General features: G+C 41.5%; 1 protein-coding gene across 10 annotated transcripts in view; it reads left to right on the top strand.

Moving 5' to 3' along the window:
• AKAP13 (A-kinase anchoring protein 13) overlaps positions 1-24,505 on the top strand; it is a 1,883,770-nt gene that overhangs the window by 1,622,528 nt on the left and 236,737 nt on the right. For all 10 annotated transcript variants that reach the window (XM_069624282.1, XM_069624281.1, XM_069624277.1 and 7 more), the window contains 4 exons: positions 10,833-10,979; positions 13,652-13,902; positions 14,420-14,545; positions 14,638-14,755. In XM_069624282.1, the coding sequence (XP_069480383.1) occupies positions 10,833-10,979; positions 13,652-13,902; positions 14,420-14,545; positions 14,638-14,755 (642 nt within the window). The remainder of the gene's footprint in view (positions 1-10,832; positions 10,980-13,651; positions 13,903-14,419; positions 14,546-14,637; positions 14,756-24,505) is intronic.

The raw sequence follows: 24,505 nt of genomic DNA on the forward strand, positions 1-24,505 counted from the left end.
TTCTGCCTCATTTATTATTGGTGGTTCTCCCAGTGGTTCTTGGCTTCCTGTTACAGAAGGTTGACTACTGTCAGGAGTTCCTTTATCTAGTTGGGCCTGGAGTAGTTCTTCATGTTGCTGTTCATTGTGCAACATTGTTTTGTACTGTGTAAAGTTTACATCAGTTATAGTGCTTTCATTTGCTTTGAAAGCATCTTCATAGTCATAGTTATCTAGTATTTCTTCTTTACTCCATGGTTTAAAGAGTTGTAGCAGGGACATGTAATATACTTCTTTATGTTGAGGAGTCTTTAATGACAGTTTGATATGATTCAATTTGGTTTGGTGAGTTTAACTAAGTTGCCTTCACAGTTTGTCACTCTGTATTTACCTTTTTTTTCATCAGGTTTTATATTATTTTTGTATGTGTAGTTTTGGGCTATGTGGTATAGACACATGGTTTCCAAAGTATTACTTCTGTTTGGGTAGTATGTGTCCAATAAATTGTTTTTTAAAATGTCTTGGCTGTTGGGATCACGTTTGGCTATTGTTTCTATATCTTCGTATGATTTTAGAACTCTTTTTCTAGATTTAGCTGGACCAAGACTTAGCCATACTATATTTTCAGATTTACCATACAATGCAGTACCAGTTAAACCATCAGCTGCTTCATATGATCCACGTTCTCTATGGGAGAGCATTTTTATGCCCAAGCTGTATAATTTCTGAGACACTGTTTTATCTTTTGACAGGTCATTCCAGAGGTCTTGGAGCTCTGTCTTTTCTGCTTTGGTTAAGTATGCTGTGACATATCGTGCAACTGCAGTAGAATTGTCTGCAATGTACTGCACATCTATGTTTGCATTCCATAAGTGGGCAATGATTGCATCATAATCATTGATATATTTTTCTTCTTCTGTTCTTTTTATGTAATATGTATTTTTAGGTGACTTACCTTTAACACTATGTCTAACTGAAGACATGAGGTTGTTCACTTGACCTGTATTTGTAACTGGTCTAGGGAAACCAAATCGGCATTTGGTGTTGTATTTCCCTTTGTTTTTGTATTTGCGACGACAATATTTTCCATATATGTGTCTTTGAAATTGTAAAATCTGTGCATGAAGATCACTATTTGTTGCTTGCAATGGAATTTCACAAGTGATATATTTTTCAATAAACTGTAAAACAGTGGCATCACTGTCTTGACCAAATTTAGGAGCATCTTTAATCCATAAAAGCATGTGGATATGTGGTGCTTCTCTGGCTTGGTATTCTTTTCTCCAAAAGAAGTGTTGCACTTCTCCAAGGGGAGGAACAGTTTTATTACAAATAAAATGTAGCATAGCAATGAAGCGATGGTGAAAATATCTTGAAACATTAACAGGATCCAAAGAACAACGTTCTCCAGGTGTTAGTATATCTAGGTTTGTTTTGTTTTTGTTTGATATGCGTAGGAAATCATGTAAATCTTCCCATGCATATTCTGCACAGCGTAATGTAACAAACCAAGTGGGTGGGCCAAGGTTTCTGATCATACAACGTACATCTCCATGACGTTGAAACCAGTACTCTTTAGTAACACGCATATTTGCTAATAGATTTGTAATATTTGATTGTAAAACCTCATCCTTTTGTTGCACTTTTTGTAATAATTGTGTAGCTGTCATATTTTGAAAGTGTGATCCTTATTTTAATAGGTGTGCAACTCCGTAACATAAAGTTGCTAGTTCACTTTCAAAGAGTAGGTGGAATATGTATTCCACATTTTGTCTAAATCTGGTATCTTCAGAATACATTCGTAATGAGCAGTATTCTGAAGCTGATATTTGAATAGGTTTATCATCGTACCTTCCTCCTTTGCCAGTAGGAAAGAGTAGAGGAAAAGCACGTGCTTTTATACTTTTTTCCCATATGCTGATTGGTGATCCTTTGACGCATTTGGTACGTTTCCAGTGCATCTTTTATGGTGTCATTAGAGTGGAAAGGATGAATTGTATAATGGTCTAAAGTATTTGATATTGTAGCAGGATCTAGGAGCTCAAATTGACCAACTTCTTGTGTTTCTTGAATTATTTCAGTTGTATCCTTCAAGTTTTCTTCAATATTAATTTCTTTGTAATGTTCATTATTCTCTTTAAGATATTGCAAGGCATGTCTAACTTTATGTAAATCTACCAGCTGTTGCCATATTTTTTAGTCTTTTGTAGGTACTCCATTTACTAAAATAAATAAAGATTGCTGCATTGGACGTTGCACTCGTAGAGTATGCACATTTTCTTTGAAATCTAATGGTAAATAAACTACTTTTACACAAATGCCTTTTACCAATTCCGAGGGAGGTAATTTTGCTGCTTTTGGTTGAAGGCGTATTATTGTGTGAAATGGGTGCACTGCTTGAATTATGATGCTCTCATATAAATTAAGTTGTTGTAGGGGTTTTGGTAGTGGGTATAATTCCAAATTATTTGTGATAGCATGTGATGGAGTTTGGTTGTTGTCAAGTTTTGTAGTGCAGTAACTGCAAAGTATTAAGGGGTCAGTTATTTCGTATTTGTTTTCTGCTACAAGGTAGAGAGCTAATTCAAACCATTTAGAATCTTCATTGTCTACTATTTTGTATGATAGGTCTACAGTTTTTGTGTTACTTTTATAAAACTTTCTGCAGCAACATACACACACATGGTTTGGTACTTCAGCTGATGTACTTTTAAATTTTAGTATTTCTTTTTTGTATGTGTTTAGTAAAAGGTTGCCATGTGTAGAATTGTTTCTAATTTGGTTTAAAGCCATTTCATTCTGTACACCCCTTGCTCACTATTCTTAGAGAGGCACAGCTCCTCCCTACTGATGAGGTCCAACCAGACCGAAACACGTGTCTGGGGATGCTGTTGGTACTCTTGTTCAGAGGAGAATTGCCTAGCATTTCGGTGCTGGACTGCCCCAGGGCAGGACAAAGACTGATATGTTTAGGATATTTCTTCTCTGTGAAAGATAGTGAGCTAAAGACTCTGGGTAAGTCTCTCGCAACCAGGACTAATGATTTGAGTGTGTGTGTCTATTAAGAAAGTCAATAGTATAAAGGTTTATAAGTGACAGTTGATTTTAGGAGATTGAAAAAAAGACAGTACTTTCATTTTACAGATTACACAAGCTAAAAGTCAGTTTGAAAATGTGTTCATGTATTGTACAGAAAATATGCATACCTGTAGTTTGTGTTCATGCATATGGATATGCATGAAGCTGCAAGTAGAAATCTTGGAGACTTGTACAGTATTTCTTGTAGATGGTGCCTGCCAATGATATGACACTTGTACTCAGAGAGATTCACAGTACATTTGCAGTGCTGATCTATGATGATGCAGTTAGATGTAGAGGTCTTGAATGTGATTGGTGGATGGTCATGTGACTTCCTAGCTACATCCAATGAAGGAATGGGACAGAGAGTGAAGTGGAAATGGTAGAAGGACTTTTCATGTTACGATATGTCTGCGGACATGGCGTTAGTTCGCGGACATCGGGTGTTCCATCCGGGGATTTTTGGGTTCAGAAGTCTTGCAAATGAGAATGAGCACTGAAATGATTGGTCAGGTAAGTTTAGTGGGTCTGTTGTGCCACGAGAGAGTTTCTCAGATACTCTTTTTGCTGAGAGAACAACAGATAGCTATGTCTGTGTGTTTCAGAAAACAGATTGTTTGGATTTTGGGAGATTTGTGGATACATTGGTTGAAGGTGCATGCAGAAAGCTGTGGAGTAGCTTTAGATCTTGGATTTCCACATGTGGAAGTGCACTGGCATGAAGTACGTGGAATGAAGTGGTTGGACTTGCTACCTATCTGTGCTACTTTGGAGACAGAGCAACATCCAGACATAATTGTAATTCATTGTGGAGGGAACAGTTTAGGACATGTGTCTGGAATTTCTTTGCAATTTGCTATGAAAGAAGGACTTGGGAAGGTCATGGACATGTTTCCTAATTCTCAAGTAATATTTTCACGTATTGCGCAGAGACAAATGTGGCTTCGTTCTTCTTTATTTGGTCCACAAATGGAAAAAGCACGGCGCAATGTTAATAAGGCTGTTTGTTAATAAGGCTGTTTGTGCCTTTCTAAGAGATTTTGGCATGTCCTCTTTTCACAATGAAAATATTATGTTTCATAGTACATACATTTTTCGCAGAGATGGAGTCAATCTTACTTATGCTGGCAATCAGATTTTTCTGAGAAATGTACAAAATGCATTTCGTCCTTTTTTAGAATTACAGCATCCATTTTGAAGTGGGTGTTGAGTATTTATAATTTCTGACATACAAACTGTCAGGTTTCCTTAATTACTGTCATCAGGTTTCCTTTAATTACTGTTAGGTTCCCTTTAATTATTTCCCTTTATTTCTGTGTGGGTTTGGCCTTGGCCTTTCTTTACAGATTCCTGGCTCTGGCCCAAGGCAAGATGGAGTTTTACAATAGAAGCCTTGATTGGCTAGAGAGAACTGCAGGGCAACAATGAACGTTCTAAACTGTCACTCTCTGCCTTTCATCGTCGTAACCCCAGCCGAGAGGACGTGTCTGTAGCTACTCCTGCTGAAGTCTTGGGCTTAGTGGATTTGAACTTTCCAATCCTGGCAGTCGAGCGGCTACTTATGCGGGTTTGTTCAGGAGAAGAATTCGGGTTCGCAGGAGAGTTTCTGGAAGTTCTTTTGGAGAAGAAAACATTCTTAAGCTAAGTGACTTTATTTGGATATGTAAATCTTGCTCAGATTCATCAGAAACTTTAGGAGATTGTAAATGAAAATTCAAAAGAAGAACTGATGTTACTCTGTTTATAGTTCAACGTTTAATTTTTAAACGCGCGCGAGCAATGTTAGACTGTTACGTGCGATCGTTGCGCGAGAAAAGACTGCTACGTGATTTCTATAGCACGCGTGTTCCATCGCGAGTGTTCAAAGCTTGTGTGTTCATTGCACGTGTAGTCGTAGCGCGAGTACGCGTGCGCGAGAAAAGACTGCTACGTGATTTCTATAGCGTGTGTGTTCATAGCGCAGGTGTTTAAAGCGCATGTACGCGAGAGTAAGAAAAGACTGCTACATGAGTATTTTCAGCGCGTGTTTTCTTAGCGCGTGTGTTCCTCAGCGCATGTTTTTTCACTGGGGCGTGTTTTCTTCAACGCGTGTTTTGTGCGGGTAAATTTTTGCGCGTGTGCGCGAAAAGGTTTCAACGGACTTGGAAAAGTTTGCAAGTTCTTCAAGAGACTATGAACTCTATTTATTAAGAAGAAAGAACAGGATTCATCTAAGTCTTCTTAACTGGAACATGTAACAGTTTATAAGGCAAGAGTCAAGGTTCTTAAGAGTTCAATAATCAAAGGAGTTGCTGTTATTTTCAAGACTTTCAAAGTCACAAGAAAGGTAGAAAGATTTTATCAGCTATTACTCGAATCTTCTCTAAGATCTTAAAAGAGAAGAACCAGGTATGATTCTTTACATTTTAGTTAAGGATATAAAGTTTTCATATTTTAAAGGTAGTAAAGTAATTTGAGGATTCTGTATGTTCTTATGTATTCACTGCAGGTTCCGCATCAGCTAGTCAGAACGTTGCCAGCCTGGTGTTTCTTATGTTAGCCACTTCCCCCTTTCCCTTTGGGGTGTAGTTAACACAGCCGAGAATTATCGGGTTCTGAGGATTACACTTCAGTGGGATTGTCGGGGGTTCAGCAGCTTCCGCGGACACAGGATAACTCTCAGCCTGATACAAAAACCTCCCAAAGGCTCTTTCCAGAGCCACCACTTCCTCCCAGAGAAAATTGCAATGGTTATGATAGGGTAGCACTCCAAATTTTTAGATGTCCGCGGACTTCTAAAAAATACAAAGGGCCCTGCTTCATATATTTTCACTTCTATTTTTTAACTGTGAAAGGCGGCTCTGAAAAGAGCCTTATTTTTTTTAATTTTTGTTATTTTGTATTTTTTTTGTTTTTTTTATACACGACACAATAGGAGAGGAGGGGAAAGGAGGGGGACACCAACCACAGGGATAAGAAAGGGCGAGCTGAGAGAGGACGATGTAGAGTGGGTTTTATTTGGGTGGTCAGCAGGTCTTCTCATGCTCTGAGACGATGGTCTCAAAAGCACTGCAAAGTCGCTCCCCCCTGCAGAGTACTGTGTCGCAGTACATACATACAACTGTGACCCTCGAAAAGTAAGGGTCATCAGAATTATGTATGGCCTGTGAGGCAGTTTGAGGAAGACGCTGTCCCACAGAGGTGGTCCTTGTGGTGACGGGATCAGAAACGGAGGATGAAGTAGAGGAAATCAACTTACTACGCTCCTCGCAAGGTACAACCTTGCGAATGGCCCCAGAGTGAAATGACCTTGGGTGTCGCTTCATGGTAGCGGTCCCAAATCTGTACGAACCATGCCTCCCGCGGCTGAGTACCATTTTGCACTCATTGCAGGTGACACGGTTCGCACGAGACTTGGGACCATTCTCATGAATGGTAAACAACCGCCACACCCAAGACTCAAGCCTAGTGCGGGTAGTAGGGATTTCCTCTACCTCGTCATCCTCTTCTTCCTCCTCTGCATCCTCACTCCTGTTCCCCTCTTCAGGCCCTTGGGAAGGTGGTGGTGGAGGAGGGGGTGGGGGTGGTGCTGAAGCAGGTGCAGCACCAGGTGGCGGCATGGATGCCATCTCGATGATTGTGTAATCTGCAAGTTGCAGGAAAAATAGCTGTGCTCTGTAGACTAGCCAGAAACACAATGAGAATAAGCTCTAGGGCGTGGTCTTTTATAGGGGTGCTTGTACGCGGTTCGCAGACATGCGCGCTGTCCGCGGACAGATCGAACACAGAAAAAAGGTTCAAAAACTTTCAAAAAGTATGTAGAAACTCAGGATTAGTATGTGGGACTTGTGCTATGGTGAATTTTTACTGAGAAATATTGTGGATTACTTGAAAATGTACTTTTAAATTGTTCGGGGACACGAACAGTGTCCGCATTCAGAACACACAAACAGCATGGGCACGGTCACATGATCGCTTCACAAACATGTTCGCAAAGGAAGCGGCTGTCCGCAGGACACCAAATGCACGGACATTGGTTTGCGCATGCGCGTTGATGTTCTACGGACACTGTTCGGGTCCTGAAGAACATTTCTGGACACTGCATGTGTTCTAGAACAGTTTGCATTTGGTAGCGAACAGTACGGACAGGTAGAGTGTTCTTCAGGACACCTCCATTTTCGTTTATTTACGAACATTTCAGGACACCAATTGTGTTCTTAGAACAGTTTCAACTTGCTAGCGAACACTAAGGACAGGTATAGTGTTCTTCAGGACACCTCCATTTTCGTTTATTTACAAACATTTCACCCGCGGACACCTACATTGTTTTTCTTTTTTTAAAAAGGAAACTAATTACAAAACAATATACAAATGTGACTTTATTTAACATATATTAATAATTTATGATAGAGAAGGTGAGGCAGAAACGGAAACATAAACAGGAGAATTGGGGGTTTCAACATGATTGGTATCAGGTGAAGAAGGGATGGAAGTCTCATCAAAACGTTTTGGGTTATGGAGAGGGTTTGGGGATAATTGACTGGGATATGGTGAGGGGGGACAAGTACATGTGGGACAATGGTATGAGGTTTTTGTTTTAAAATTATCTTCAACAAAAGTTTTCAAATTATTAAAATTGGTCAACAATAAATCAATTTTTTCTTTTATGCTGTCAAGAGTATTATCTATAACATTCTGCAGAGGTATTTTCTATTTTGGTATGCTCTGTACAAAAAAAAAATATATATATTTATATATATATATATATGTTAAATGGATATAAAATAATAATAATTAAATGGTTTATATTGTAAAGTGTTGACCATTAGTTTCACTATCTTCTGACATTGCCTCATGTGGGAAATGCTCCTCTAGCCATTACAGAGTACTAGACATTTCTGTGAGAAAAAAAAGATAATATATTTTTTTTTAATCTAATACAGAAAGTTTATAAATATATGAGTAAAATTAAGTACATTTACTATTTCAGGTAAGATGTGTTCTAAGTACTCTGTAGGTCTGATCTTGCTCTTAGTTCTGTAGTGTCTGTGAGGTGATTATGTTGGAAGCCAATTTATCTTCTTTTGGGTTATTCCATTTTAGAACATATTGGTCCTCATCACGACTTTGGCGGTAACCCTTAAATCCGGCGGTAGCGCTATTAACGCCGGATTTAAGGGACCGCCAAATCAGGACTTCGGCTGATTTCGCCCCAGCTCTGAGCTGGGAGGAAATCCGCTGAAAATGTGCGCTATTACCGCCGGCGGGAAATCCGCCTGCGGTAAGAGCGCGAATTTTCCCCCATGAACCCAATGGGGAATGGGGCATTCCTGAATGGGCTCAATGGGGAATGGGAAATTACTTTACCACCGAACTCGTGATCCGGCGCTATTAGCGCCCGGGAGTTCGGCGGTAGGGCTAATACCGCCGGCGGTAATGCCCAAGTCGTGATGAGGCCCACTGTATTTAAATGAATGGTTAGTGTGTTACATATATGGGTTACATTTCTTATGTATTACTACATATAATGTGTACGTGTGCTGCTTTTTGAATTTGTTAATTGTTCCTATGTTATGATATAACAATCAAACATACCCCCCCAGAGTTTTTAGGTAGTGGTACTGTTCTCCGAACATGTCCGCGGACATTAAAAGAGTTCCAGGACATCAGGTTCAGTATGTTCCATATCACATGTACATAAAGTCAAAGTTGTTATTGTTAAGTTGCGCTACTAAAAACCTATGAAATTCAGTAAAAAAACTTTGTTAAAGGGACTTTATGGTTCCAAGTACAACCCTTGAAATTCGCCCGTTATGGTAAGCTAAGCAACCATAACTCGCGCCACCACCGTGCACTGCTAAGCCTAACACCCAGGACATCAAAGATGACATCACAAATAAATGTCTAAACAATAAAGCTCCTCGATATCTAATAGAAAGATTCTCCAGGAAGAACTCTACTAGACCCACAAGACTAGCGAATTCCAACTGCCTCCAAGTGCCTCGCTTTAAACTGACCACCATCGGGGGCACCAGTTTCCCAGTCAAAGTAGCCCAACTTTGGAACTCACTAACTACTACACTTACAATGGACCAAACCTTCACCAAATGTAGGCAATTCTGATCACATGGCTCCTAGAAAATGATGCCTAGTGAACCTGTAAAGTACCTTTCCTGTAAATAACTGCATATCTTCTTGTATATTGTTGACCTATTTATTCCCCACTTCTGTATAGTCATTACCTGACTCCTATAGGTATCTGTCATTGTTGTTTTTTTAGTGTTTATCCCGAGATCAACTGTCTCCCCTTCACCTGTATCCATTGTAACTAATGTAACCTATGTACTAAGCTGAATTACTTCTTACTTTGCCTGCACCTTGATACCTTCGGGTCTGGTGCGCATAATACATTTCAAACAAACATAAATAAAAAAGCTTTCTTTATCAATTTGGATGAAAAGTTACTTGTCGGGGCACTCGTAGGGCACTTTTGGAAGTTGCGCTCCAAGTCCCATCTTGCGCTACAAGTCCCAGAGTTTGTTACCCCATGATGAATTAGTTTATTTCTTTTAGGGACTCTACGGTTAGAGCCTCTCCTACTTCCTCTGCTCCTTCTCATGCCTGTTTCTGATACTTGCTCAAGTTTACTCTCATCTGGTGCAAAATGGGACTAGCTTTATCACACTTATTCCACTCTCCTTTCTTGGTCCTCATTTTAGGACTCCCTCTGACAGGTTCACTAGGCCTGAGCAGGGTGTCTCCAGCTCACCACAATGCTCTGGTTGCTTGTGCTCACCACTTCTCGGCTGCTCCATATCCAGCCACCTGTGGGCTGGCAAATCTCAGCCTCCTTATGGCTCCTTTGCCAACAAGACATCATAGTTTGCAGTCCACTCCTGCTTTCTAACACCTCTTCTCAACATTGATGTACCATGCACAGATACCTTGGTAGTACAGTTTCTCTTCTGCACAGAGGTTGATACTCAGTATTTCACACCAGGCTCTAAAGGATTGCCAGCAACTTAGAGAATCGATTGAACGTATTAGACATACTGCAAATTATTGTAAAACTCTTTGGGATTTCTTTATTTACACATTTTCCATCCATTACTTATGGATTAGCTGAACTTACCCCAGAGTGATGGTTTAGTAAGCAACATGTTGAGCTGTAATCGAGTTCCGAAAAGGAGAATCGGCATATAGAAAACTGGATACCAACTGTGGTGGACTAGTTTGGGATCAATCTTTCAAGGGTTGTAAAAGCAAAACGGAGAACCTTTTAATGCATAAAACAGCCTTTCTGCAGATAGCAAATGAGGTCTAAAAACCAGTTTGACTTTTTAGAAATGTGATTCAAAGATAGGAATATTAATTCTGGCCAAACTGAATGTTACCCATGAAAAGAAGTCCTATATTATGTTAATCCTTGAAAAGCAAAACCTGTCCCCACGAAAATGGCCTCCTGGTGCTGAAGAATGGAAACACAGCTTCAGTTGTGGTCTTATTGTGGTAAAGGTTATATCTTGAGGAGAGTAGAGAAATAAAGATGCTCAACAAAATCATGATTTACAAATCATCGACCAATCCAGTTTTGGAAAGAGTTTATTTGAACAAGCTTGAAGACAGTTAAACTGATGATTTTGCCCAATAAGAAAACATGACTGTATTATTCTCACTAAAACCCCTAATTATGTGTTGATGGGATATATACATTTGTTTGTAATTATACCTTTTGTTAACATTAGAATTGTCTTCATCAGGTGACACTTTAAGGTATTTATCTTCTGGTGATTTAGGAACTGATATGAATGAAGGGCAGCTGATGGGAGATTTTGAAATTGATTCCAAGCAGCTGGAAGCTGAATCATGGAGCCAAGTTGTGGATAGCAAATTCATGAAGCAGCACAAGAAGGATGTTGTCAAACGCCAGGATGTTATTTACGGTGAGATATATATATATAAATATATATAAATATATATATATATGGGATCATGACTTTTCTGTCTCACTTGGGCCAAACCACTGTTTAGCAGACTGATCAAGAGATTTTCACTCATTCCTTTTCAAATCGAATTGCTCAGAAAAGAACCAACATAATATTAATGTCCAGCACATGTTGAGTATTGAATTGCAAGATCTATACTTTGAGCAACACAATAATTTATGAAAAAGAGGTCTATAACGAATTACAAGTTGAGTGACTGAAAATTCTCTCTATTGTTTACTTCCACATTCCGAAACGGTGTGTGGCAGAGACTTGTGTATCTTGGTCATGTGTGGCAGTGTTATATGTAAAGTGAAATGAATTTAGGCAGTTGTATGCCTCATCGTACACTTAAGCAGACTTGAAGCCAGCTATCTGCATTTGAGATAGTCTATCTAAATGCTATTGGTCACACCAAGAAAAGTTATTCAAAGTGTTCTTGACATATTTCTGTCTTTGACATACCTGTAAAGGCTGTTTTTGGTGTTTAGTGGTAGTATACAAACATTTGTGTCTATTCATCAAGTCAAAATGCATGCTCTTTTGTCAATGACAGCCTTCCAGGGAGGAAACTTGCACATAGCAAATACTTAACCCTTTAAATCATCCCTGTTTCCTGCTTATGTTTTGTTATGTTATTTAGTATTGTATGCTGTGTTTTTGCTGGGTATTTTGGGGGATTGGGAGGTGGTGTGTGGGTGGTAGGCTGGGCTGGTGGCGAGTAGGAGGTGGTGCGGGGATCCCCCATTAAATGAAATGACCGCTGTGAAACCTACATGTTTAAAATGTAGATGTGTAGTTTCACGGTGGCGAAAACACATGGAACCATTTAGTATTTGTATCTCAGTATAGCAGTGTTACCATATTTTGATATTCTGCTTATTCTTTTTATGCTTTAAATGAGCAAAGGTTTTTTCTAGAGTCTGTATCTTGGAAGAGATTCTTTCAATGAAGTAGAAAATGGCCATTGATAATTGTTACATCACTTAATAGTTGAATTGGTAACTGAGACATATCACTGTAACGTCCATCCATATATTGATAAATATGTATTGCCTTTCACCTGTCACAATTACTCTTCAAATATTTCATTCATTATGTAAAGAGCAATGCTGAAGTCAGCCCGCTTTAGTCACTATTGCCCATACATGTTACAGGAGTACCTTCAGACCTGTGAAAAGTTGATCTACTCAACAAAATGTGTACCTTGCTTGTAATCTAATCCACAGTGGAAAGCTGCTAGAGTAGAGCTGTAAACCATACACATTTAGCCACTGAGCAGTCTTGCCATTTTGAATTAAAGGTTTAAAGGATTGTTGTGAAAGTCATACATGTACAATATGCCTCTGCAGTCCTCCTCTCTAGCAACTGCATTCTACATGTCATTTGTAAATTTGAGAAATTCAGTATGAAGCTTAATGATTGTGATTCTGGCAGAAATGTTTGATGGGCAGACGTGAGCAGCAGAAATCTTGGCTCACCACCTCGCCCCCTCAAACCTTTTCACAAGGTGCAGCAGACACAGGTAATGGGCTAGTATTGATCTTTAAATGTGTCATCTGGTTCTATGTGGTTTAATGACCAAAAATTGTAAAGTCATAAATTACTTTGTAGTGGGTTCCATTTTCTTTTCTTTTAATGGGCCCCCCACAAACTCCCTTCCTCACCTCATAAACATGACAATCTGTTTTCCCACCACAATGAAATGTTCTGCTAAGTACCATACCACTTTATAATTTGTCGAGCTGAAACAAAATATAGAGTCAACTTTGTAATTTCTCAGTTTATAACAATGATAAAGCAATATTTACACAGCTGTACTCAGTATCACAAAATGGATAAATGTCTTCCGTGGATACCTTCAAACTAGAGTGCTTAATACATTCTTCAAACAATTCTCTTTGGTGCGCTGTTATAATTTTTGGGTGCCTCTTCAAATGAAATTTTGAAAATGGGAAGCCTGTATCTTAAATTCATTTGGGCTCAACATTCCCTAATTTTGTTTGTAAATTTAGTGTGCTTCGATTCAGGACAATGATAATACTGCACCATCAAACCAACATTTCTGAAGTATGAAGAAGCTAAAGTGTCTATCAGTAGTGGGCAGATAACAACAAAAAAAGAAATGGGAAGTAAGAGTAGCAGCTGCCTGCCTGTTGTTGCCGCCTGCAGTGCCCTCTTGATGTGCTCACACCAGTCGTATTAGTTGCTGGTGCCAGGGAAGGAGCACTCTACGATTTGTGTTGCCTGAGCTAAAGAGGACATATTAAGACTGTAGTACACCTTTCCATTTACAACCATTACTGGGTACACATAAAGTATTGATTAAACAAAAATACAATTTTTGTACCTTGAAAATATAGTTTTACTTTTCTAAAATCATTCCAGTAGAGAATGAGAACCACTGACCTATAATCTACTCTTGCCTTGAATCCTCTCCTGAGCAATGACTGACCACAATAAAGGAGAAAGGTAGCTTTAGACATAACGATTCCATAAGCCTTGATCAGATCCTTTATTAAAACACAGAAATTTGCTTTGTCTGTTGTGTGCATGGCTTTCTTTGGACATGTATGATCCATGTGTGCCTCAAGAATACTTTAAAGGAAATGTTTTGTTCCCCTTTGCAGAACTTATGCAGACAGAGATGCACCATGTCCGTACCTTGAAAATCATGAGTGATGTGTATAGCCGAGGCATGATGACTGAGCTGCAGTTTGAACAGCACATGGTGGATAAGATATTTCCTTGCCTGGATGATTTGCTGAAAATTCACAATCAATTCTTTCAACACATCCTGGATAGGAAAAAGGAGTCAATGGTGGAGTCAAGTGATAAAAACTTTGTTATCAGAAGGATAGGGGATATCTTAGTAAATCAGGTGAGCATTAAAAGGCAGGTGTCATTGAACTCGTGGGGAAGCACATGCCAATTAACAGCTGTTCAAGTGCATTCATTTACTATGGGAAAAACATGAAATATACTAAACTGATTGGCTTGAGAAACTGCATGGCTTAGCAGTTTGGAAATGGGCAAGGTCACCCTTAGAGAATACTGTTGGACCATCCAGTGTCTCATGCCACTCAGTTTAGTAGATTTCATGTTTTTCCTTTAATAAATGTCTGCAATTAAGCAGCTTTTAATTGGTGTGTGCCTCCCCATGAAACTTTTACTGCAATACTGAGCAGTGAAGGATCGAACAACAGGATTGCCTGGTGTTTGTATTCATTTCTGATAAGGTTTTCTGTTTAAAGCACAATGTTCCAAACAAATAAATGGATGAGTGGAGACTATTGAAGAGAAGTGGGGCAGACATGTGAAATACCTTCAGATGGTAGTCTGCACAGTCATGGGGTTACCATTAAAACATTATAGCTTTGGTTTTATTCTTCATGCAGTTTTCTGGGGAGAATGCAGAGCGAATGAAGAAAATATATGGCAAATTTTGTGGTCACCACAACGAAGCAGTGAATTATTTCAAAGACCTCCTTGCCAAGGATAAAAGGTTTCAGGTCTTCATGAAGGTACAGTACACTCTTCATCTTGGATATTTTATGAGCATCAGTGTGTACATTTTTGCCATTCATATGCAATATTACTATTCTCTTGTTTTTAGAAGAAAATGAGCAGCACAGTAGTGAGAAGATTAGGTATACAAGAATGCATCTTATTGGTAACGCAGAGAATCACCAAGTACCCTGTGCTATTGCAGCGAATATTGCAATATACCAGAGGTGAGTGCCGAAGTTCCTTTTTAAAATGTAATCTTTCATTTGATGAATCCCTATGAAAAATCAATAAATTCAATGGCTAAAACTAAATTAGCAATATATATGCATTTTAGAAGTAGCAGGTGTACAGTGAGTGACACTCAGAAAACCATGGCCTTCGTACATTTAAGTGAAATAAGACAGACTCAGTAGTAAAGTTATATGAAAAAAGACAGTTCATGCCTCTTTGTTTTTCCTGTAAAGCTCTGTGTTTAAGAACAGATGCTCCCGTTTCTAGAGGAGTCTTTTTAAGGTTATGCTGGTCATGTCAATCTTTTGGATGTTCACTAGTTTCTTAGCACTTACTATTTTGGCAGATAAGGAAATGGAGCAGTGGGATATGAGACCACTAAGGCACGAACAAGCCATTTGTTTTTGTTCAGACCTCTGTTACGACACTAGTCCCCTTGTTCAGCATTAAGCAACATAACCACATTTTGCACTTTATGAAACTCCACTCCGTAGCCAGATTTCCATTTCGTTCCAGTTTATCTACTCATGAAATCCAGTAGTATTTTTGTTATCCTTCATAACATCTGAAAGGGTGTGCAATTGTGTACACTTGCATGAAATATGTAAGGAGGAGTGGAAATACGTACATTTAAAATTTAGAAATAATACAAAATGGGATTGTGTTTTTCTGACTTTCTCCTGCATGGGATCTTACATGGATTCACTTGCTCATAGATATTCCCCGTCGGAGGGCTGGGAATCCTTGGTAATATTAAAAGCAGTTTTGCTTTAAAACTAAAACTACTTGTCGCTTATACAGCCTATTCCTGTCTCTTTGGGTCATTCTGCCCGAGCCAATGGCAGTCGTTCTCTTCAGATTTTTACCAAACGTTTTCGTGTTGGGAGTCCTTAGATTTCGCTCCTCAAAAATCTTGATATATGTTCTATTTTCGTGAAATTATTTCCATTGTTTTTCATCTCGGGTCACATAGGTGAGCCCCAGCGGCGGAGACCTTTTCCAGTTGAGATTTATTCCATCTGCCGCTTTTTTTCTTCGTATGAGGCCTTCTCCTTGTCCTTGGGCCTTCACCATGCAGCATGCGGGACGCCAGCAAGAAGTGTCTTTCTCTTCAGGCCCTGTTCCAAGTGCAACCTGAAGAACGTCTTTGTGGATGATCGGCATGCCAAATGTCTCTACTGCTTGCACCCGTACCACGATGGGGACAGCTGTTCCATCTGCAAGTCTTTCTCCTCCAAGACTCGACTCGATCGTCACAGAACCTTGGTGACTTGGCTGGAGGTGGGTGCCAAGCCCTCTGTTCGAAACCATGCCTCTACCCGAGACAGTAAATCTGAGCATTCTCTCTCCACTAAGAAGTCAAGATCAGTGAGATCAATTCCCTGGGGAAGAGACCTAAAAAGGACGAAGTCCCACGCTCCAACTTTATCTCTGTCGACTGCCCCCAAGGCTCTGTCTACGACAGCGGGGCCCACTGCCACAACCCTGACACTCATCAGAAAAAGGGTGCATGTCGATTACCTCTCTGCTGACGAGTCTATCACCATCCATGAGCAGTCACTCCAAAGGTCACGTTCGTATTATGTTGTCGAAACTCAAGTCTCTTTTGGACTCCACTATTAAGTCTTCATCGGTCCATCGACAAGAATCTTAGTATACCACCTTGTCGACAATTCCTCCGCCTACCGTCTTGTTGACCGCTCCAACTACTTCAACGACTTGCCACGATAATCATCCACAAGGTTGCTGTACCTCCACGGCTGCCCTTATCCGGTCCACCCGCAGCTCCGTCGACTGCACCACAGGCTCTGTCCTCGTCTTCTTCCCCAGGGCTCCGAGTGTGGACAAGGAGATGTGGCCAGCTCACTCCTTTCTCCCAAGACAAACCAAGGCAAGACCGATTCTTCACCCCATCATCAGTGGGTTCTCCCAGAGCATTGCCATCTGCTCTACTACATGCCGGCACTCCCTCAGAGGATGAGCCTCTGGGGTCTTTCTCGTCTGATCTGAAAGAAGTTGGGTATTCTCCTGACCACATTCATCCTAGACCTTATTTCTCCCTGCAGCTTCAACAGCCTCATTGCTCTCTGTAGGCACTGACGGCTGTGCCCTTGCCTGCAGCGCCCATGGGGAAAGCGCCAAGAGACCTGTCTTAGGACATCCTGTCTGCTCTGGACCCCTTGGTTTCTGAGCTGCAACAGCGTCTGCCTCCAACAGCTCCCCAGGCTGCTCCCTCTAGGAATCCACCATTGCCCGCAGGGCAGAGGTTGCATTTAGTGCCTTCCCCTACATCTCCGCCTAGTTTGTTTTTCATCCCTGTAAGTAACCTCACGGACACAGATACTAATCCTGACACTGGCACCTCACAAGGTCCTTAAGGTACAGTTTGAGGATGTGGTTCCGGCTGATGGAGAACACCCGGATGTGGATCTGCCCTCCAGGGGCACTCCACCGGATGAGATCAGATGCTTTCATGCACTGCTGACCCATGCAGCAAAGTTATTCCACCAAGTTCCTGAAGAGAAGAAAAAGGAGTGTTTCCTTTTCCAGAGGAGAGAGTCGCCTATGAAATCATATGCGTCAATCCCCTTGCTTGACATATGGAAAGATGGCTTGTTGGGCATGAACACTTTTTACTCTGCTCCTCCAAAGAAGGATCGCCTAGAGAAGAAGTACAGAATACCGGATTCTGCCCCAAAGTGTCTTCGTTCCCAGACTTCACCCGACTCTGGTTTCTGTTCAGCGAGGAAAGGGTCTACTAACCCCTAATCTCCATGCATGGATCCACCAGACCAGGAGGATAAGAAGTTGGATGCATTTGGGAAACTCAACACCACTGCCGCCTCCACCATTAAAGCGGCTAATACTGTAGCTATACTCTCCAAATACGATAGAGAGCTGTGGTATAAGCTGGTACCCATCCTAGACTTACTCCTGGAGGACAAGAAGAATGGGGTGCTAGCATTATTTCATGCGGGTGAGTTTGCCTCTGATCACGCGATTACAGTCGCTTTGGACATTGTGGATTCAGGTTTCCGACAAATGGGCAACGGGTCAGTGCTCTGCAGGCATGGCTGGTTGAAGGCCACTAACTTTTGCCCTAAGGTCCAATTTATACGGCATGCTCGCTGGGTACTCTTCAGCAACTAAGGCAGTCCGTTTCTCCAGGTTCACTAAAGAGTACAGGCCAGCATATCGCCATCCTTTGCTCTCCGGCACGCAAGAGGCATACAGAGGACGTTCACATTCATACAGAGGGGGAACGCAGCATTGGCGTGGAATGTCCTCCAAGATGCAAACAAGCCTGACCGGGTCCAGGGCCTGGTCCCCCGTTTCAGCACCCCAGTGGGAGGCCATCTATCAGTTTGCCATCGAGTGCCGCAACATTGCCACCGACAAATGGTTGCTCAGCATTGTTGAGCAGGGTCACACCCTCGATGTTCCTGTCTTCTGCAACACCTGCCTCTGTTTTTGCAAGAGATCCGAGCACTGTTAATAAAAGGGGGCAATAGAGACATTGCTAAAACACTGTTTATGGTCTTTCCATCGATGGTAAACCATTGAATGCCATTGCATCGAAATGCTATCTTTCACATGTAAAATTGCATTTCCATCGAAACCAGTCCATCGAAAATATAAGTGGACTGGTTTCAATGGAAATGCACTTTTACATGTAAAAGATTGCATTTCAATGCATTTATTTTTACATTAAAACATTACATGGAGCTGTCCAGTGCTGAAATTTCGCCACTGTCCAGCTTCTTGTAACGTTTTAATGTTTTTTATCTATATTGGGGGTGGGTTCATCAATAGCACATGTGTTATGGCCATAGAGTGCATGGATGTGCCTGGTTTTTAATATGGCTTGTGCTTCTTGAGATCGTACACCAATTCCAATACTTTTTCAAATGTTGGTTACCTCACATACGCCAGGATTTTAAAAAGTATTAGAGCTGGTGTACAAGAAGCACAAGCTATATTAAAAATAAGGCACATCCATGCACTCTATGGCCATAACTCATGTGCTACTGATGTCATGGAACAATTGGCACACAAAAATGTCAATTGTGTGTCCTTGGTGCCAACTCTTGCAAGCTGTTCAAAATTCAATGAAACAATGTTGAAAAAAGAAATGCAACCAATAATTGAAATTTGATCCACAGATAAACTGGGCATAGATGGTATGACACTATCCATGTGTCAACAAGCCACAACAAGACTAAATACCCTGGAAAACTTTTATCTCCAACACAGAGAGAACATTTGGAGAAAATATTAAAATTATCTTTAAACTGTAGAGTAATGCTTAAACGTAACCTTGACGTGGAGCAAGGACTAGTTAATGGAGCACTTGGTACAGTTGTTGGCTTTCAAACATACCCACGTGACAACAACATTCAATTTGTCAATATTCTCTTTGACAAACTATCAGAATTTAAAAGGATAGGATGCTCAACAGCCTGCTTCCTTCTTTTCAAAGATATGTATGTACGCAGAGAACAATTTTCACTAACTCTAGCATACGCAGTTACCATTCACAAATCACAAGGTCTTACCATAGATGAAGCATTAAAAGATATTGGTAGCACAGTCTTTAAAGAAGGCATGAGCTATGTAGCACTATCATGCTTAGGTACACTTGACGGGCTATTTCTAATCAACTTTGATGCAAGTAAAGTAAATGCAGATATTCCTTGCATTCTAGAATACAATATGATATATGATATGATATTCTATTTGTATCGCGCTCATACACAAGTGTTTCAGAACGCGACAAGGCAAGGGAGGGGAACAGGGGTGAACAAAACAGCGATCTTACTAGGCCCAGTGACATTGAGAACATGCAAGTGCAAGGGAAAGGGGAAAAGTGCATGGAAGGGGGAGTGTGGAAAGTGCAGAGCAGGGGAGAACAGATAAATAGTCATAAATACAAATACATAGATAATGGAACAATAAACAGGGGTAGTGCAGTCAACAAGTGGCTGTGTTTACGGCAGCAGAGCTGGGTAAGTCTGATAAGTGCATAAAAGAAGAAAATGGGGATCTGGGGGACTGTATGGGTACAGATACGGACCCCAGTGCGAGGAGTGGCCAGGAGGCAGTGCAGAAGGGTGGCAGGTACCGGGGGACAGAGGGTGGCCAGGTGCACAGTGCCAAGAGAGAGCAGATCAGCAGGCAGAGGGGGAGCAAATGCAGATGCAAAGAAGAAGGACTTGAAGTGCTTCCAGAACCGGAGATGGTTCTCCTCAAGTTTTAGTCGCAGGGAGGCTGTCCAGAGGGAGGCCCCAGCCGAAGACGGCGATCTCCCCGCAGCTCGTTTCTTTGAACAACGACTGACCCTGAGGGAGTTAGAGTTAGAGGAGCAAAGGGCTCGAGAGGGGAGGTATTTGCGGAGGGATAACTGAAGGTATTTTGGACCCAGGCCCCAGAAAGCCTTGTGGACAATGCAGAGGGTTTTAAATTTAAACCTTGCATCCACTGGGAGCCAATGGAGAGATTTCAGAGCTGGAGAGATATGATCCGAGAGCGTAAGGCCAAGGACAAGTCTTGCAGTCCTGTTCTGGATTAGTTGCAGAGGGCGAAGAGTATAGGCAGGTAGATTTAGGAAGAGGCTGTTACAATAGTCCAACCTAGAGAGGACCAGAGCCTGGGAGACAGTGATCTTCTGGGGGAAGGAGAGGAAAGGAAGAGTACCTCTGAAGAGGTGCAGTAGGAAGTTTGACTTTTTAGATGCCTCCGAGATGTTGGCGGAGAAGGAAAGTGTGGAGTCAAAGATGACCCTGAGGTTCTTAGCCTTGCAGGTGGGGATAGGAGGAGGGCCAAGTGAGGCCGGCCAGAGAGAGAGAGGAAAGGATGGAGAAGGTGTGCCGATGATGAGGATCCCCGTCTTGCTGGCATTCAGACAGAGATCATTGGCGGCACACCAATCTTGAATGGCAGTTAGGCAATCTGAGATGAGAGAGGGAGAGGAGGTGGCCGAGGGCAGCCTGAAAATGAGTTGTGTCATCAGCGTAGCACTGGAAATTTGAGCAGAGTGTCAATGCAGTGGGCGAGAGTTGCCAGGTATTTTTTTATTTTTTTTATTTTTTATTTAAAATGTTTTCACATTTTTTTACAAAACTTTCTTACTTTCTTCATGAAAATATCCATGATTGTACAATCCCGAGTCATCCAGCAACGGAAAAAAAAGAAGAGAGCGAACATTGACAGAGTTGGTTGGGGAAGGCAGAAAGAAGATATGATAAAGTCCACATCTATACTTTCGTTAAATCGATGTTCTGCAGGAATTGGGTCACTCCGATGGTCTCATGCGTTCTCTCTCCCTCCATTAAGCGGTTCCACCAAAACCCCTCGTCATAATGGGATATGCCCTCAAATGGGTATAACATGTGAGTCGATCTCTCTTTTTCCAGTCCTATGCAGTCCAATAGGAGATGTATGATGGTTTCCTTTTCATCTCTCTTATCGCAGAACCAACACAGGCTAGAGGTTGAGATCCCTCTAATAGCTCTAACTTTGTTTGTGGAGATAATATTTCGCCATGCTCTCATGAAAGTTTGTCGCGATTGACGGTTTGGAAATGTCCTTAAGTATGGTCTTGTATCGTTCAATTTCATACTGATCAGAAGCAGGTGTGAGACTGATTTATATGCCAAGGCTAACTCCTGAGTTTTTATCCAGTCCCATGTTTCCAGTTTCATGGTCACTTTTGTCGGGTTGTTTGCAAGTTCAAATTCCGTAGATGTTGCCAGGTATTGGTTGAAAAGCCAGGGCGAGAGGTTAGACCACAGGTAGAGAGGAAGATGGATGATAGGAAGGACCCTAGTTGGGCTTTGTTCACTCCACACCCCCCATCTAAAAACCTATCCTGTTCCACAAAAAGCAAAACGTTGTAAAAGAAAACTACTTCTATGTGAAACGATACAAGATACCACTGCAATTCCTCCAAAGAAAAAAAAAGAAACTAATACTTCATCAAGTACCATAACCAAAGAAGAATCTACTGGTCAAAGTAACTCAGCTACTTCTTCAAAGAAGCAACACACACGCCGAACAAATAACTTCGACACAGAACTGTCAGGTCCATTCAAATTTTCAAATATAAGTGCTGTAAATTGCTACGCAAATGTAGCAATAAATATTCTATTCCAATTGCCACCAATTATTGAGAACCTTTACTTACGCAGTACAGACCAATTGTGTTTGCAAATGTTAGTCTTTCATAGTAATGCAACCAACAATCCTGACAACACCTACAGTGTTCATGGAATAAGACAAGAATTGGACTACTGTGCTGGAATTCTCAGATTCACTATAAATTCACAAGAAGATCCACAGGAATTTCTAATGTACTTACTACAAGTACTGGAAAACAAAAACATACCTATAAATGAAATCTTCCAGATTTCATACATGTAGAAACATACATGCACTCTCTGCAACCATGTGGTACAGGAACAAGTCCCTAATGAACGCTTCGTGAATGTATCCATACCTTACTGTGAATCCATTCCATTTCAGCAACTTGTACAAAATGCAAACAATGGCGGCTTATGTACTACCTGCAATTCAGATAATCGCCCCACCTTAAAAATACAGACACATAGTAAATAGGTAACGGTAATGCTTTAAGTTACAATGCAGATGGTACCAAAAACAACTGTAAGCTGACTGGATTCACACATGGTCAAGTATCACTTGGTAAGAAAACCTTCACAACAATAGGTATAATCTACCACGCAGGAGCCACAACCAGTGCAGGTCACTACACTGCATATATAAAAAATAATTGTGGATGGTTCAAATGTAATGATAGTACCATTACTCTAAAGCAAATCTTGTAAACGCTTACTTAATATTCTTAAAACCAAAATTTAATACGTAATCTGTGTATGAACATAAGCAAACTTCAGCTTCAAAACTGTGCACGGTTAGAGTACGCGAACATGTATGTAACTGCCCCAAGATTCTGCAACAAGCAAACAGATAAATAAATACCACTAAAATGTAACAAGAAATACACAGTAAGAATATGCCAATAGGTATCGAACTGCCCCAAAAAATCTGTAACAACCCAACAGATAAATGAATAGCATAAAAGTAGAAATAAACAATTAGACCCTAATCTAACCCTAGCCCCAACCCTAACCTCTAACCCTATCTAACCCTTAATCTAACCCTAGCCCCAACCCTACCCTACCCTCTAACCCTAGTTTCGAATATACCATCGAATTATAGCCAATGAAAAGGAATTTTGATGGAAATGCTTTTCGTTGGATATAATTCGATGGTATAGCATTAGATGAAACTGATTTCAATGGCATGACCAGATACCCTAAAACACTTCTGGGGCTCCGGAGTGTACTACAGATGCTTCCTGGTAAGAAGGAAGTCGTGTGGTTGGAGGCGCATCCTCGACCTGAGGCAACTGAACACATTTCTGAAGTCACAGAGGTTCCGTATGGTCACATTCCAGCACATGCTCGAACAAATGGAGCACAGAGACGTCTTGGCTTCCCTAGACCTAGAGGATTCCTACTTAACATCCCCATTCATAGCAGGCACAGACACTTCTTCTGGATTTGTCATAAACGGCAGACATTACCAATTCAAGGCTCTTCCTATAGGCCTCAGTAGGCTTGGATGGTCTTCGGAAAGTGTCTGGCTCCAGTGGCAGCCCATCCACGGCATCTATCCCTACCTAGACGACTGGCTGATCTGCACCTGCTCTCCTCCACAGGCTTTAGAGCACACTAAAGAGACCATTAGGTGCCTGACTTTGCTGGGATTCTCAATCAACTTTTCAAACTCCTGCATGGTGCCATCGCTTAACGCTCTTTCTAGGCTCACGTCTCAACACAATGACGTGTCTAGCTTCTCCCACGGACGTGAGGGTTGAGGCCATCTTGCGCAAAGTACAGATGCTCTCAACTCTTTCGAATTACAACCGTCCGCTCCATCAAATCTCTGTTAGGGATGATATCTTCATGCATCCCCCTGGTCCCTCGTTGCAGTCTGCACATGAGGCCTCTGCAACAGTTCTTAGATGCCCGGTAGCAGCAAGTATCCGGCTCCCGGAAGGACAAGATCACCCTCGTTCCAGTGTTCAGGAAGATACTGCAGTGGTGGTCCGTTCGTCAGCATGACCTGCTAGGCGCTCTTTTTCGCCTTCCAGCGCATCAGGCCACAGTGACCACCAATGCCTCCCTGGAAGGGTGGTGAGACTGCACAGGTCAACTTCACGGCAGGTGCTTATGGCAACCAGAGAAGGAGTTGCACTTCTCCAGCATGGGGTCTGGCATGGATTCACATGCTCATGAATATTCCCCGTCGTCAGGCTGGGAATCCTCGGTAAAGAAAAAAACCAGTATCAGTTTCGTTTCTGATCTGTCTTTCGTAGTAATAACCAATCACTGGTCTCTGCGTCATACTGACCACAGCCAATGACTGCCCTCTACCTAAGCACCGCCTCTGGCAACCATCTTCAGATTTTTACCGCACGTTCAGGTGTTGGGATCCTCGTGCTATTGCTCTCGAGCGTTAGTGCTATTTTTTCACGTTTTTTCTCAAAAACTTCGTTTTTTCGGTCAAAAGAGCCTCAAGCTCCACCGACTCTCCATCCGATCAACGGGGACCCGTGTCGGATTCGTCTGCGCCCCTCAAGGGTGAAGATTTCGTCGAGCTACGCTTTTGGAGGACTCCAGAAGCTTCTCAGGCCCGGACATGGCCCAGGAGAAGGGAAG

This window comes from Ambystoma mexicanum, chromosome 11 (genome assembly GCF_040938575.1).
Source record: "Ambystoma mexicanum isolate Mex_15411 chromosome 11, UKY_AmexF1_1, whole genome shotgun sequence".
NCBI classification, from domain to species: domain Eukaryota; kingdom Metazoa; phylum Chordata; class Amphibia; order Caudata; family Ambystomatidae; genus Ambystoma; species Ambystoma mexicanum.